At 40.9% G+C, this 17,291-nt stretch overlaps 1 protein-coding gene across 1 annotated transcript in view; it reads left to right on the top strand.

The window, feature by feature from the left end:
* LOC138831809 (mucin-2-like) overlaps positions 1–17,291 on the top strand; it is a 42,930-nt gene that overhangs the window by 10,337 nt on the left and 15,302 nt on the right. The window contains exon 4 of the mRNA XM_070028843.1: positions 263–423. Coding sequence (XP_069884944.1) covers positions 263–423 — 161 coding nt within the window. The remainder of the gene's footprint in view (positions 1–262; positions 424–17,291) is intronic.

Raw genomic sequence — 17,291 nt, 5'->3', positions numbered from 1 at the left:
TACTTGACACAATGGAAAACACTTCCCCCGAATCGATATTCACATCAGCTACTACAATCTTTAATCAACCTTCAACTACAGTAAGAACGACGACTTCATCTGAAATGACTAGTGCATTGGGAAGTAGATAGTGGGTATCTAACAGCACTACTTTCTTCATCCAGCAACCCACTGCAACAAATCCACAGCTTCCTTTGAACTATTACAGGTTTAAGCACTTTGGCTACAGCTACAATAATGACCACTACTTTTAATTCTCCAGAGTCTCCAACCACAATTGTACCCATTGCTTCATCTGAACCACATACAACAACAAGTATAGGCACTTCCTCTGAAGCTGTAACCAAAGTAGTGACCAGTACTGGCTCTCTTAACCTTCCAAAAATACAGCAACCACCGTTTAATCAGAACCATATGCCACCAGTACAAGACCCAAAACTTATCGGCCAGCACGACATTTGCTGAATCAACTACTGGCACTGTAGGTAGTAACTTTAACAGAACCAATTGTTTTGTCTGAAAGCACTTCCACTGAATGAACTTCGACATTAGCTGCCACTGCTGTCTCCCTTCAGTCCCTTACTCCAACATCACCCGTCACTTTAATTCAACTGACTTCCACAATCACTGACAGCAATCCTCTACCACATCAGTTATCACCACTGAACTTAGTACTGCAATGGCAGCCAGGACCTCTACAGAACCAACTACTATAATGGCACGCCCTACCATAGAACTGCAATGACATCAGCTGTCTCTAACATCTCCCCTGACCCCTTCACTCCAACAGTAGCCACCACTCCAACTGAATGAACCACCACTACTTTTGCCAGTGCTCTTGGGGGTACAAAAAGGACTGCTACTACAGGGTCCACCAAATCTACAATGGCAACGCTGCAGTTGCTTTACTTTCAGCAGTCCCATGAGGCCCTCGTCATGATAGTCACCTCTACTGAGTACTTCACCTACCAGTACAATAGCTCTCACCACCTTGATTGCTTACCCCAGCTCTCACAGGACTCCAGATCAGACACCACTGTTAGAGTTCTTGTCTCTGAGTTAGTTTGCAGCCTTTGATATTGGTGAAACCCTCTGTGTTGAGGTGAATATGTGTCTTGTTCAATACCCTTTACTTCCCAATAGGGTACGTGCTTTTAATTGTCTCCCCTCTCCCCCCTCCCCACTCCACCCAAGCCTAGATATTTTCCATGACTGTTTGTGCCAGGAGCTAAGGTCCAGTGGACTCTTGGAGGAATTTGGCAAAGAGTGCAAGACTGCAGAGCTCTTGATGGATTCCAGGTCCTGTCCTCAAGGGAAATGTTCTTGCACTCCTCATCTATATGCACCATGGGCAGTTTGCAGTGTTTGCTTGGACGGAAAACCTGCCATCCTTGACAGGATTTGTTACACCATTGCTATTACCTAGAGATTGGACTCTTGCTCTATGTCCTTGTGGAATTGTCTTTTTCTAGTACCAAGCAGTAACCTGTCTTGGTGCTCCATCTTGTTAATATGTAGGTCTCTCGAATGCATTCTGAGTTAAATCATCAGTATTTTTTTTTAACACCATGGTTTGTTTGGTCTCTGATTAATTGACTTCTAAGTATCTTTCACTTTGCTTCCCAAATATTTCCCCACTATATTTTCTGATTAATAGCTTTATTGAGATATAATTCATAGACCATAAATATTTTTAAGTTAAATAATGTAGTTCCTCTTGCTTATTATATTTTAAAAGTGTATAGTACTTATAGAGTGACTTTAATTAAATGATTGTAGGACCAGTGATTTCCCCTTAGACTCACACACTACACTTTACATGGGACTCATTATTTCTTTTTTCTTTTCTTTTTGTAGAAGTGTTTATTGCAGAGGTGATGTACAGAGGGATTACAGTTACATAGCTCAGGTATTGAATACATTTCTTTTTGAATACTGTCATCCTCTCCCACATTTTCTCCCAGTTTTTTTTCCCTCCCAACCTGTTGCCCGCCAAGTTGTATAGTTCATTTCCAACATAGTAACTAGTGAGTATCACTGATGAATTAGTTCAACCTTTTCCCACCATTTCTGTGCTTCCCCTTCCTCTCTCCAAATCAAATAAATTTACATATAAGATGAAAGGTACAGACATCCCAAAACAGTGACAAAACAGGAAAACCAGACCATTTTCTTTCTCATCAAAAGAGTGGGACAACTCTTACCCCTTAAAGCAGTCAGGAGTTCTGACCAGAAAAGTACAGCTATTCTTGAGAAAGCATGCATTTCTCCACAGAAATTGTTGGTCATAGAAATGGCAAGTTGGAAAGGGGGCAATGCTGCCCCAGAATACCAGAATACCACGCCTCACAGCAGAGAGTATTCTTTGCTTACATCTCTGTCATTACAAATAGTCATCACGGATGTAAATGTCAAATAGCTGATTCTTTAAAATTTTCCAGGCAGGGTGCTGGTGGCTCACATATGTAATTCTAACTACTTTGAAGGCTGAGATCTGAGGATCCTGGTTTGAAGCCACTCACAGAAGACACATCGGAGAGACTCTCATCTCCAACTGACCACCAACAAGGCAGAAGTGGAGCTGCGTTTCAAGTGGGTTCATGTGGTAGAGTGCCAGCCTTGAGCACAAAAGCTTAGCACCGGTTCTGAGTTCAAGCCCCTAAACCGTCACACACAATAAAGAAGGATTTCCTAAAAACAAACAAACAAAAAATCAACCTTGAGTCATGAGGTAGTAGTATTTGGATGAAGAATGTAGTTTGTGTGTTTATGTCTAGAAAACATTATCAGAGCCTATAAGTTGAAATTATGGAGAAAAAAGCTTTAGGTCAACATAGAGAAACATGATCTAACAGTGAGAGTCAGCTCACTGACTAGTGACTGTCGAATCTTAGAAAATAAATGAACTCAACATCACTGTAATTTGCCCATAGAAGCTGGAAGGGAGATTTCACTTTCATTTGTTAGAATCTGAACTCGATGTTTAGAGTGTTTGTCTCTGAACACTATTGTATGTATTTATAAATGCAAAAAGGAGTGTTGTCCATAACAAAACAAAATATTAATCTAACTTAACCATAACTTTTACAATCAAGTCAAATGCTATTAAATATTTAGCCACTGCGATAAAACTAGCATGTAAACTCTAATAGGGCAAGCACTTGTCTTTTTGATTTGTTGTCATGTAGATTCTTATTGCCCAGAAAATGTCACTGTAAATGAATGAGAAAAGATAAAACTGTATCAAGAACATACTTGAATTTTTAGTAGAGTTGGAAAATATGTAACATAGATATGAGAAAATCTCTGACATGTATCAAAATATATTTTTCAGCTGTTCATTTTCATTTTAAGAAGCACTAATTATTATTATAAAAATGTTATCTAACAGTGGTTCATTAATTTTAATCTGTTGAAACTCATTCTGTCATAAATACTGGGAATTAATTTGAGTAAAATAAAAAACTACTCTTAAACCAGTGTGGTGGCACATGCCTTTTTATTTTTAATTTCTATTATGAAGGTTATAGAGAGAGGGCTTAAAGTTACATAATTCAGGTAATAAGTACATTTCTTTTTTAAGAGTGTCACCCTCCACCCCATGCCTTTAGCATCAGCTTTGGAATAGGCCATGGCAGGAAGACTGAGTTTAATGCCTACCTGTGATTATATAGTGAAAATCTGTCTCAAGTAAAATCAAATAGAATAAAACAAAACAAGACAAACATCCACAAACATCCTTCAAGAGAATATGAAATTTTCCTTTTTTTTTTTTTTTTTACCATTTTTACAATGCACTAAGTGAATTAAAACCAATTCTATTAGAACGTTTGACAATCAATTTCTTTGCATTTTCTGTGTGTCTCATGAATGGTTTGCATACATTCAAATTAACTAGGTGATAGTAGAAATGTAACTGTCCCTAACCACAGTGTATTTTGAATTCTCTTGTCTGGACTTTTAAAGTTGCATCAGTCAATCACTTCAGAGGAGAAACTAAAATAAATGCATTGCCTGAAAATTGCCAATATTAGAGAACCGGAGCTGCTATACTAGTTCAGCCAATCAATGGCCATGACTCGCTCTGTGGGAAGCTGGGAAGTGTTATCCCTGATGAGAAATGTGGCTGGTTAAAAAATCTCTGAGTTTGTTATAGTCAAATAGGTAGCCTGATTACAGAAAGGCCCAATATGTGGTCAACTGCAATGCCATTTGGGTGCTGCTTTTATTATACACATTTTAAAATGATCTCATTTATTTAATGTTTGGTACCACTGAAATATCTAATTCCCACAGGCCCAAGTTTGATTTCCTGGAAATCATGACATTATAGTGTTTTTTAGGATAAATTGCTTTCCCAGTTTCTTTGTTTCTTTTCTGTCCTTCCTTAGCGTTGTCACAGTTCACGTGATTTAGAGCATAGGGACAATGACATCCTGAGTTAGTTGACTCCAAACAGAAACCTTAAGCTATAAGTGGTGATTGCATTTGTAAGCAACCACATGATTTGAAAGGGTAAAATCATGCGTGTACACACGTACACACATGCATGCAGTGTGTGTAGAAGAAGATGAGTTTTTCTCATCCTTGAGAATGCAGAGAGCTTGTATTGTTTATCTAATTCCCAACATGAAAAGTGGACAAATGTTGAATGGATAAAAATTAGCCCCATAATTTGAAAGCTTAAAATGTTTTTTTTTTTTCAGAACAGAAAAATAGACTTAAATATTTTGGGTGATTCTGTCACTTCTCTTTAAGTTCTTTTCTATGATCTTGGTTTTCAAACTCCTTGTGTATTCAAGTTATTGAAATAGAGCTCAAACTCTGCCACCTAGTTAGGTTATCTGGGGTGAAGCCCAGGAATGAGCATTTCCAAGAGGTCTTCTCATCCCTTCTCAACTCTAGGTCTTAACTTAAAAACTTCTCTTTGTTTTCAAAAGGAGAGCTAAAGGACTCTGCAGTAGACTATCTGCCTTCTTGTTCTGGAACTTGGAAAGCTACTAGCTTGAGAGATGGAAGGGAGTTCCTGATCATTATTATGAAACCGATGGTCTCATTTCTCCTCTGCGGATCTCACTTTCCTGAATTATAAATTAGCAGGGTGAGAGTAAATGAGGTCCAACACGCCTGAGTTCTATCCCCGGGAGACTGAAATACATCAAATCAGATGGATGTCTAGCTCACTAATTAGTGCTAATGATACATCTACCATAGAACATTACTTTTGAATGAGGTTTTGATTATTCACTATTTTAGAGACATTTTTAGAAAGCTTATTTGAGTATTTGAATAGCTATTCAAATAGTATTTTTCACTAAGAACTTGCCCTGTCAGTTTTGTGAAGCTATCTGTGTGGGACATACATTGTTTGCTTCTGAATTCATAGTGATTTCTTAAATCTGGGTTATTATCATTTTACATATGTAAAACAGAGGCTGTTTCACTAATGAAATTAGTTGTTATAAGATCTTTGCTAGATCAAGTTCCTTTTTGGTAAATTTTCAGGGGCTTCTGAAAGGAAAAAGTAGGGACCCTGTTGAGTACATTCACAGTTGTTTGTATAACCCAAATCTCAGAGTCAGCTCCCCAAGGAGGTAGATTCAGAATGGACACTTTTTTCCCATAGTAACTGGGGCAGAAAGACTCAGAAAGAGTATGACAGGAAATGCCACGTATTAATGAACAGAGGACTAAAAGCATCTAGGAGGAGATGCTAACAAGGAAGGAAGATGGTCATGTTGAGTTGGAAAGAAAGCAACAATAACCATCATTCACCTCAGACAATTTTGATGGAGATTGCCTCATCAAAGTCAAGAAAGAAGGGTAATGGAGCTAAAAGGTCAGAGAATGCAATATGACATATAATTTCACACTTGCTTTTCTTCTGGAAGGCAGAAAGAGAAGTCATCATAAGTTCCTACTGGAAAGATTGGTTTTCTTGCTTCTTGTACTAATTACCTCTCACTCTTTCTCCAAGGTGGATTCACACAGAAGTATGCACTGATACCTCAGAGGTGATAAGCAGCAGCAGCAGCAGCTCAATTATTTCTCGAGTTCAAGTATAAAGGCTAGTGATGGAACTGACACCTGTTCCTGAAGTTAAATGGACCATAGTCTGTTTTTAAGAAAACAGGCAAATACATAGTGAGCGGGGAACTCTCTCAAACAGATCCAGTGAGCACTTGAACTTTCCATTTTGAAACGGATCTGACTGGTTTGAACCGGATCGAGCCAGTTTGAGCCGGATTAAACTGGACAGACCCGGATTGAACCAGTATGATCCAGTTCGTGCCAGTTCAAACCGGTTTGGACCGGCTCTAACCAGCTTCAACCGGATCAAGCCAGCTTGAACCGGAACCGGTTCAAACCGGTTTGAACCAGATCTGACCAGTTTGAACTGGCTCTAACTGGTTTGAACCGGATCAAGCTGGTTTGAGCCCCATTAAACCGTACAGGCCTGGATTGAACCAGTATGATATGGTTCGAGCCGGTTCAAACCGGTTGGGACCGGCTATAACCGGTTTGAATTGGCTCTGACAAGTTTGAACCGGATCTAACCAATTTCAACCGGATCAAAGCCAGCTTGAGCCAGTTTGATCAGGTTCAAACCAGTTTGGACCGGCTCTAACCCGTTTGAACCGGATCTAATCAGTTTCAACTGGATCAAAGCTCCTGTTCAAATTGGTTAGAGCCGGTCCAATACGGTTTGAACCGGATCTAACCAGTTTCAACCGGATCAAAGCCAGCCTGAGCAGGTTTGAACCGGTTCAAACCGGATATATCCGGTCCAAACCGGTTTGAACCAGATCTGAACAGTTTGAACTGGCTCAAAGCGGTTTGAACTGGATGTAACTGGTTTGAACCGGAACGAGCTGGTTTGAGCCGGTCCAAACCGGTTTGAACCAGATCTGACCGGTGTGAACTGGCTCAAAGCAGTTTGAACTGTATGTAACTGGCTTGAACCGGAACCAGCCGGTTTGAGACGGATGAAACCAGTATGAACTGGTTGGTGCTGGTCCCAACCGGTTTGAACCGGATCTAACTGGTTTAAACCGGATCAAGCCAGCTTGAGCCGGTCTGAACTGGCAAGAACCGGTTAGAGCTGATCCAAACCGGTTTGAACCTGCTCAAGCCAGATTAAACTGGATAGATCTGGGACTAACCGGTTTGATCCGGTTCTGACCTGTCAGATCCGGTTTGATTGGGTTCTGACTGGTTTGAACCGGTTCTGACCGGTTTGAGCCGGTCTGATCCGGTTCTAACCGGCTTGATCTGGTTCTGACCGGTCTGATCCGGTTTGAACCGGTTAGAGCAGGTTTCATCCGGTTCTGACCGTTTTGATCCGGTTCGAACTGGTTCTAACCGGTTTGATCCGGTTCTGACCGGTCAGATCCGGTTTGAGCCGGTTTGATCCAGTTCTGACCAGTCTGTACCGTTTCGGGACGTTTTGATCCGGTTCTGACTGGTTTGAACCGGCTCGAACTGGTCCAAACCGGTTAGATCCGGTTCTGACTGGTCTGATCCAGTTTGATCCGGTTTGATCCGGTTTTGTCCGGCTAGAACCGGTTCTGACCAGTGTGAACTGGTTTGATCGGTTTGATCCGGTTCTGACCGGTTCGAACTCGTTCTAACCGGGTTGATCCGGTTCTGACCGGTTAGAACCGGTTTGGGCAGGTTTGATCCGGTTCTAACCGGTTAGATCCGGTTTGATCCGTTTCTGACCGTTCTGAACCGGTTCGGGATGTTTTGATCCGGTTCTGACCAGTTAGAACCGGTTGGAACTGGTTCAAACCGGTTTGATCCTGTTCTGACCGGTTTGAACCGGTCCTGACCAGTCTAATCTCGTGTGAGCCGGTTCTGACTGGTTTGAACCGGTTCGAACTGGTTCTATTTCAAACCGGTCTGATGCTGTTTGAACCGTTTTGATCCGGTTTTGTCCGGCTAGAACCGGTTCTGACTGGTGTGAACCGGTTTGATCCGGTTCTGATCTTTGTGATCCGGATCTGACCGGTTAGAAGCTGTTTGGGCCGGTTTGATCCGGTTCTAACCGGTTAGATCCGGTTCTGACCGGTTTGATCCGGTTCTGACTGGTTTGAGCCGGTTTGATCGGGTTCTGACTGGTTTGAACCGGTTTTGACCGGTTTGAGCCGGTTTGATATGGTTTGATCCGGTTCTAGCCGGTTTGATGTGGTTATGTCCGGTTTGAACCGGTTTTGAGCCGGTTTGATCGGGTTCTGACTGGTTTGAACCGGTTCTGACCGGTTTGAGCCGGTTTGATCGGGTTCTGACTGGTTTGATCCGGTTCTGACCCGTTTGAGCTGGTTTGATCCAGTTTGATTCGGTTCTGACCGTTCTGAACCAGTTCGAGACGTTTTGATCCGACTCTGACCGGTTTGAACCGGTTCGAACTGGTTCTAACCGTTTTGATCCCTTTTGATCCGTTTTGATCCGGTTCTGACTGGTTTGAACCGGTTCGAACCTGTTCTGACCGTTTTGATCCGGTTTGATCCGGTTTGATCCGGTTCTGACCGGTCTTAACCGGTTAGAGCAGGTTTGATCCAGTTCTGACTGGTTTGAACCGGTTCGAACTGGTTCTAACCGGTTTGATCCGTTTTGATCCGTTTCTGACCGGTTTGAACCGGTTTGGGGCGTTTTGATCTGGTTCTGACCTGTTTGACCGGTTTGAGCCGGTTCTGACCGGTTAGAACCAGTTCAAACTGTGTCAAACCGGTTTGATCCGGCTTGAGCCGGTCAAATCCGGTTTGAGCCGGTTCTGACCTGTCTGAACCGGTTCGGGACGGTTTGATCCGGTTCTGACCGGTTTGAAGTTTGATTCGGTTCTGACCGGTTTGAACCGGTTCGAACTGGTTCTGACCGGTTTGATCCAGTTCTAACCGGTCTGATCCAGTTTGAACCGGTTTGATCCGGTTCAATCTGGCTCTAACCAGTCTGATCAGGTTTGAATCGGTTAGAGCAGGTTTGATCCGGTTTTGACCGGTTAGAACCGGTTCTGACCAGTGTGAACCGGTTTGATCCGGTTTGAGCTGATTTGATCCGGTTCTGACCGGTTTGAACCGGTTTGAACTGGTTCTAAACCGTTTGATCCTGTTTGATCCGGTTCTGACAGGTCAGATCCGGTTTGATAGGGTTCTTACTGGTTTGAACCGGTTCTGACCAGTTTGAGCCCGATTAAACCTGACAGATCCAGATTGAACTGGTATGATCCTGATTGAACTGGTTTGGAACAGCTTTAGCCTGTTTGAACCGGATCTAACCAGTTTCAACCAGATCAAGCCAGCATGAGCCAGTTTGAACTGGTTAGAGCCGGTCTAAACTGATTTGAACCGGCTCTAATCGTTTTGAACCAGATCTCACCGGTTTGAACCGGACCGAGCCGATTTGAGCCGGATTAAACTGGACAGATCCAGATTAAACCGGCATGATCCAGTTTGAGCCGGTTCAAACCGGTTTGAACTGACTCTAACCAGTTTCAAACGGATCAAGCCAGCTTGAGCCGGATTGAACTGGTATGAACCGGTTCGAGCCAGATCTCACAGGATTGAGCCGGATCTGACTGGTTTGAACTAGCTCTAACCGGTTTGATCCAGATGCAACCAGTTTCAATTGCATCGAGCCGGTTTGAGCTGCATTAAACCGGATTGAACTGTTATTAACCGTTTTAAGCCGGATCTAACTGGTTTGAGCTGCGTCGGACCAGTTTGAACTGGATCCAACCAGTTTGAACCGAATCGAGGCATTTTGAGATGGATTAAACCAGATCGACCTGGATTGAACTGATATGAACCGGTTCACGCTGGATGTAACCAGATTGAGCCGGGTCTGACTGGTTTGAACTGGATCCAACCAGTTTCAACCGGATTGAGCCAGTTTGAGCTAGATGGAACTGGATTGAACCTGTAAAAGAATCGAGCTGTTCAATTGTTTTGGTGCACAAGGATAGAAACTGCTCATTGATTTAGTACAGAATTTTCAGCATAAGTTCAGTTCCTATCAGATGCACTGAGAAACCTCATTCACATAAACATGTAGGTGGGAACAGAAAGAATTCTGTTATCGCAGTAACCCTCGATTCTCTAAGTCCCTTTGAGGTTATGTGGGATCTATCATCAAAAATTACGTGTAATGATCTCTCAGCTGACAATTCGATTACGTCCTCTTCAGTGCTGATAAAAAGCACAGAAACCACCTGACTAGTCAAAGGCTTTTCTACCCATTTTTCTAGCTTCTCGGAAGTATATCAAAAAAGGCTTTACCAAGTCTTATCAAACAACCCTCAGTAATTACACCTGTTACTGTGGCACTTAAAGCACCTTATTTATTCAACTACATGAGTCAAGAATGGAAATGCTGCTCATTTCCATATGCCTTAACCAATACAACCTTGTCAAAGAAGGAGCCTCTCTTAAAAATCCTATCTTTAATGATCTGAAATTTGTAGAGATGACTGTTTTATGCCAGAGTTAATCTTTTCTAGGTAATATTTATTAACTACATTTCTTGTAGGTAAGAAAATCTAATTACATTGCCCTCAATTTTTTAAAAATGTAAACGAATGTAGATATCTGGGTACTGTTGCTCATGCCCCTTAGTCCTGATTACTTTGGAGACGGAGGTTGTGAGGACTAAGTTTGAAGACTGTCTGAGTGAGCCTTCATATTAACTTATAGAGAACTGGATATAGTGATTCACATCTTTCATTCCAGTTTCATGTGAAGCACAGATAGAAAAATGACAGGTTAAAAAGAAAGTCAGATTGTCTTTGAACCATGATAACGTTGATAACTGCAGTTTTTTTGTTTTTTCAATTTTCCTTCTAGGCCAGTTAGGTCCTTCTGGTTGATTCTTTCACCTTACTGAAAAAAAAGATCCTACTGGACTTTGAGCAGATTCCCCACTGAAGGACAAATATCCTAAGAACATTATTTTGTAACTTTCTGGCTTCACACAGAATTAGCTGTCTCCACAAAGACCCTTAGATTTCACAATCTTTCTTTTGCCCTCCTAGCTTTGATGTTAGCATTTTACTTTGACTTAGAAGTCTTGCTTTGTTTCCCTGTGGTTTCTACCTTGGATCTATTTGCCGTGATTTGAATTCCCAATTTTTCTGACCTACTGCCATGTTTTTGTATTTACCACCCCTCATAGCATGATTTTTAAGCCCTCAGCCTTGAAAGAAAGTGGATATGGTTTGGTGGATGACTATTGGCAGGTGGTTGGGTTAACCTAACTCTGAACCCTGGCTTCCTCTGTTTGAGAGTATTAGAGAACATCTTTTGAAAGTCTGAGCTTGTTCTTGATAAAGAGTCAACATCAGCAGAACTGAAGCAATGCAGAAGGAAGGGTAAGTTTAAAGTAGAGGAGGGTTGTGATTAATATAATGATCCTTTTGTTGAAGAAAAGTCCAATGCTCAGAAAAGCAGTTTTACAGGTTCTTGGCTATCATTTTGTCTAAATTATCAATGACAATAATCAACTTTTCCATAAAAGAAGCAAATAACATAGGTCATATAATTTTAGAAAGAGCCAGTATTGGCCCAGCATTTAAGATAATGGTGGCATTCACTCATTATCAATAAATTCTAAAATAGTCCACTTCTAATACAACTTAATGAATGAAAGACTAAATGTCTCAAATGACTCTCAATATCCACATTTTTATACATTTAAACTAGCTGATTGATTTGTGGAATAAGAAATGTTCAAAAATGGGAAGATAGCTCAGTGGTACAGTGCTTGCTTTGCATGCACAAGGCCCTGGGTTTGATTTCTCAGTACCACATAAGCAGAAAAAGCCAGAAGTGAAGCTGTGGCTCAAGTGGTAGAGCACTAGCCTTGAGCTGAAGAGCTAAGGGACAGAGCCCAGGCCCAGAAATATATGTTCTTGTAAAAGATAAAATATCTCTATATCACAATACATGGCTTTTGCACAATGACACACTTGTTAAGTGTTGAGCATTGGATTCTCTTTTATTATTATTATTATTATTGTGAAAATAACATACAGAGGGTTTACAATTACATGGGCAAGATAGTGAGTACATTTCTTATCAAGCATTGTAGCCTCCTCCTTTGTTTCCCCTTCCCATCCCTTCCCCCTCCCCCCTCCACCCCACCCACCTCCCACCCCGCCAAAGTTGTAAAGTTTATTTTTCGACATAACATCTTTTACATCTCATTGTTGCAATGGGTCCACCTGTAACCCTATTTAAACAGCTTGTTTTTATCTTTCCCCTCCGCAAATTATACTGACATCAAATACAGTGAAAGCAGGGCTTGCGTTGAATTTTCTTTAGTGATTGGGACAATTCTTATTATAAGAACTGAAAGTGGGCTGGGGGTTTAGCCCAGCGGAAGGGCGCTGGCCCAGCGTGTGCAAGGCCCTGGGTTCGATTCTCAGCCCTGGAAAAAAAAAAAAGAAAGAACTGAAAGTTCCTGTACTAGTAATAGAATAATGTGCCATTCTCCAGGCTCTTGAATAACACAGAAGTTCCATGACATGTGTAGGGAGGCTTATTTATGCTGTGGTTATGGCATCACATGCCAAATTAATGCATGTCTCTTATTTTAGAAAGACACTACTATAGACTGTTCTTGGGTTTTGCTGTAAGCAATTGGTGCACACTCCTCAACTTCCTCCTGTTGCTCCATCCTTTGGAGGGTGTTTGCCATAAACACAGGTTCCAAGATTCTGCACCATATCATCTTCATTCCAGCTGTCAAGAAGGGAAAAGAAAAAAAGACAATAGTCCCTCCTTTTAAGTGATTAGCTTTGAAGTTGCCTGCATACCTTAAGCCAACAGCACTTCATAGAGAACTTAGTCTTAACATCACAGTACCACAGGGGGTGTTAAATGTTAGAAGGAAAGTTCATGTTAATTTCTGTTCTACTTAAACCCTATATGCTTTGTTGGCTAATAATAAGATAGGGATTCTCAATTGAATCAGCTACATTCTGTGTCATGCTCATTGCTAAATCTTTTTTTTTTAAATGTTTTTATTGTCAAGGTGATGTACAGAGGGATTACAGTTACATAAGTAAGGTAACAAGGATATTTCTAGTGAAATTTGTTACCCCTTCCCTCATTTTTCTCCCACTTTCCCTCCCCCACCTCACCCCTCCAGGTTGTACAGGTCGTTCCCAACATACTGTCTTGTGTATATCGCTGTTGCATTGATTCCGCCCTGTCCTTTGTCTCACTATTCTTTTGTTTCCCTTCCCTTCCCTAATTCAAATAAACATATATACAATACCAGGGTACAGAATCAAGTACAGTGACAACAGGGGATCTACCACAGGGAAAAGAACATACAAAAGAAACAAAAACTCATGTGGTACATTAAAAACACCAACAACAAAGAAAACCTCTTGTGTCCCTGTCTTGGAGTCCATTTTGCTTCGCATCAGCTGAGGTGCACATTATCTTCTTCTCCCTGAGAACACGTGTTGGCTCGATTGGTTTCATTCTGTTCCCAAGCATCAGGTTTTCACTGTTTTCTGGGAGACTTTCAAATTCGTCCCTCACCTTCTTCCTCTTTCCACATATTTTCCATGCTCATGGTGTCAGCATCAGACTTTCTCAACCTGGGCACTATTAGCATGTTGAACTTTGTTGGGGGCTTATTAGCCACATTTTCCATTAAATACCAATGACACTCACTCTCTGTCACTTGTGAAAATTAAACAAGAACAACACTGATTGCCCAATGCCCCTTGGATGGGAACTTTCCCTATTTTGAGAAACATGTATTCTTTTAGAGCTTTTTTGTGACACTAGAATCCCTTAAGCTAAAGTCCGTAAACAAATTTCTGAAGATATTCTTGCAACCTATACACTACTAGCCTAGCGTGACTATTGTCTGTTTACCATTGAATACACAATAGTTAATAGAGTATATAGAACATAATAATTATTAATTTTTTTAAAAGTGAATAATTTCTAGGTCTATAAAATTTACACTTATTATAACATTTCTCCTGAAGGACTATTTAGGAAAGTCCATCTCCTTGGCCTAAATATTTTCACTTGAGATAACTCAAAAACTTTTTTAAAAATTTTTTTTTATTTTTTTATTTTTTATTTTTTGGTCCAGTTGTTGGGCCTGAACTCTGGGCCTGGGCGCTATCCCTCAGCTCTTCAGCTCAAGGCTAGCGCTCTACCACTTGAGCCACAGCGCCACTTCCGGTATTTTTCTTTTTGCTTATGTGGTGCTGAGGAATCAAACCCAGGGCCTCAGGCATGCAAGGCAAGCACTTTACACTGAGCCACCTTCCCAGCCCCTCAAAAACTTTTGAGTGCTAAGTTTTACCCATGTTTCCAGACTAGCACTCTACAACTGAGCCACACCTCTGGCCTATTATGCCACACCTCCAACCTAAGCTTACATCTAAAGACCCAAATAGCCCAGCCAAGGTTCATGAAGTTTGCAATGAGAGAAGAAACAGCTGCCAACTGGATCTTCCCCAATGCAGAGAATTCAATCATCTCTTTTCTTTGTTTCCACAGGGTCCATCATGACATTAACAGAGAAGCTCACCATTCTCCATGATGTCTTAGGAACTAGGCATGTGGGAAGGATGCTAGACTAACCAGAGGCACATTGTGAAGGAATCTCCAGGGGATAGATATCATTGCATACTACTACTTTTGTTTTCTCTAGGCCAAGTTTGCTCATTTCAAATTTATTTTCAATTATCCATGTCTACACTTTATTGCGATCTAGTATGTATCTAATAAGTATCACATATATACACGTATATACACACAAGCCATCCCCAAATGAAGAAACAGAACAAGTCCATACTTGAAATATCTCCTTCAGCCTCACCTATCAACCAATCTATTGCACTGTGAGATAAACAGCTCTGACATCTATCATCATCTGCTTACTTTTGTTCCTTCTATCATCATCTGATTACTTTTGTTTCTTCCTAAATTTATATATTAGAATCATACATGTGGCTTATCCCTTTCCCTAGAAATAATGAAGGAACTTGAATATATTTTTGTATGTAGCTAATTTAAAATTATATGTGTGCAGTTTTGTTTATATAGTATGCTCATACATTGTATAAATATACCAAAACATACTTATCTGTTGTCATTATTTGATTTATCGTTTATGGATAAAGGCATAGGGATATTCTTGTGCATGTCTTTTAAGGCATATATACTAGTCTGTTTGCAATATCTCAAAGAGTAAAGTCGCTAGATCACATGACAGGCATATACACAGCAATAATAAAAACTGCCAAACCATCAGTGATACATGAGAATTCCCTCACCAGCCCTTCAATATTTTAATTTTAGCCTGTCAGGAGTAATTTTGATCTGACAAGTTTGATGCATGTCTAGACAATTAATGATACTGACATAAGCATTTTCTCCAGAGAACAAAACTGTTTGCCTTGATTGCTTCATTTGCATGACATTAGTTTTGATTACTTAGATGAATTTGTTTGAAAACTTTTAAGTATTCTAATGCCATTTTTAGGGGGAAAAAACTAATGCTTACTTTAGGGTAGGCCCTCCTTTGACATATGTTAGATTTAGTTGGATAGCTTTTCAATTCAGTAGGTAATTTATTTATTTATTTATTTATTTATTTATTTTTGGGTCTGGTCGTGGGGTCTGAACTCTTGGCCTGGGTGCTGTCCCTCAGCTCTTCAGCTCAAGGCTAGTACAGTACCACTTGAGCCACAGCGCCACTTCCGGCTTTTTTTTTTTCTGCTTATGTGGTGCTGAGGAATTGAACCCAGGGCCTTAAGCATGCAAGGCAAGCGCTCTACCACTGAGCCAACTTCCCAGCCCTCAGTAGGTAATTTAAAAAAAAATTCTTAAAAAAAAAAATTCTACAAGGAGGAATAAGGAGTTTCTTTCCGAGATTAAAGGAAATATTTGAAGGAACTCCTCCTCAAATTCTTTAACTACGAAACTAAATTGCTCACAGTATACCATAACTACGAAACTAAATTGCTCACAGTATACCAAACACCTCAAATGATTAGGTTTCTATATTGTTCTGTAGGAGCTTGGTAAGTGTACTGGAAGTTAAGCGATTTATTTAGCTGTGTGACTCTTTTCTTCCTAAAAGAAGCTGTAGGACCGAGTAGTACAGAGCACTTGGTTCAACATGGGCAGAGGCTGCCATGGAAACCTGGATGATCCAGGGAGAACCAACCAGCAGGGGCAGGGGAGGGGGAGAGGGAGAATGGTCACTTGGATTTAAAAGAAGTCCATGGAGGCTTCATCTACTTTACAACTCCATCACAAACTGGTCTTGAACTCTGGAGGAATGGTATGTGAGGAACAATGTCCAAAGTGGATGGAAGAAAGTATTAAGTAACCTTACCAATTTGCTTGTGTAGGCTGAGCAGCAGCAATACCTCTTGGGCAGATTGGTTTTCTAATTTCTGACGTAATTAATGGATTATTTCTTTCTGACTTAAGGTGGGCCCTCTGTGAGGAACTGATATTTATGGACTGATTTGTTCTTTGCATGGTACATAGGTCAAGTGAAAATATTACTCAAGGGTGCAGCTATAAAGGACGAGAGTTAACATGAAATATAATCCTGAAGTGAAATTCATGATCCTGGCAACTCAAGGATGGAGGGAAACCATGGGAAATTCACAGTGAATATTTATCTGAACCCTCCAGAAACCAGCTGGTGAGTATCCACTATTCTACTTTGGTATATTGCCCAAGTGGACCTATTACCAAGACTGTATCCATTTCCTGATAATTTAATAGAAGGAATGTTTCTGCATTTATTACCCAAAATGTGTAATTATAAGCTGGGTGGGCATTGGTGGCTCATACCTGTAATCATAGTTAACTGAGAGGCTGGTAAGTAACTTGAGGATAATAGATCAAGGACAGCCTGGGCAGAAAAGATTACGAGACCTTTTCTCAACCCATAGGTGGGTGCAGTGGCATTGCCTGGCCTTTCCAAGCTACATGGGAGGCTGAGAGGAAGGATCACAGTTCTAGGCTAGTGGGGGGGGGCAGAAAAGTTTCTGAGACTCCACTCCCCCCATGGACTCATGTTGAGTCCCTGTGATACCAGCAATGATGGGAACCCTAAATTAAGCAGATTGCAGCTCCAGGCATACTGCTGAGTGGGAAATGAGACATGATCCAAAAAAATAAACAGAGATTGCTGCAATATGGATCAAGTGGTAGAGTGCCTCTCTATAAAGTCCTGAGTTCAAACTATACTCAAGGCAAAAACACAGACACACATCAAAGTATAGTCAAGAGTTTTTAACA

Source organism: Dipodomys merriami, unplaced genomic scaffold (genome assembly GCF_024711535.1).
Source record: "Dipodomys merriami isolate MVZ:Mamm:240054 unplaced genomic scaffold, mDipMer1.0.p SCAF_2, whole genome shotgun sequence".
Taxonomy (NCBI): Eukaryota; Metazoa; Chordata; class Mammalia; order Rodentia; family Heteromyidae; genus Dipodomys; species Dipodomys merriami.
Note: the sequence above shows the minus strand (reverse complement) of the source record. Positions and strands in the feature narration are given on the sequence as shown.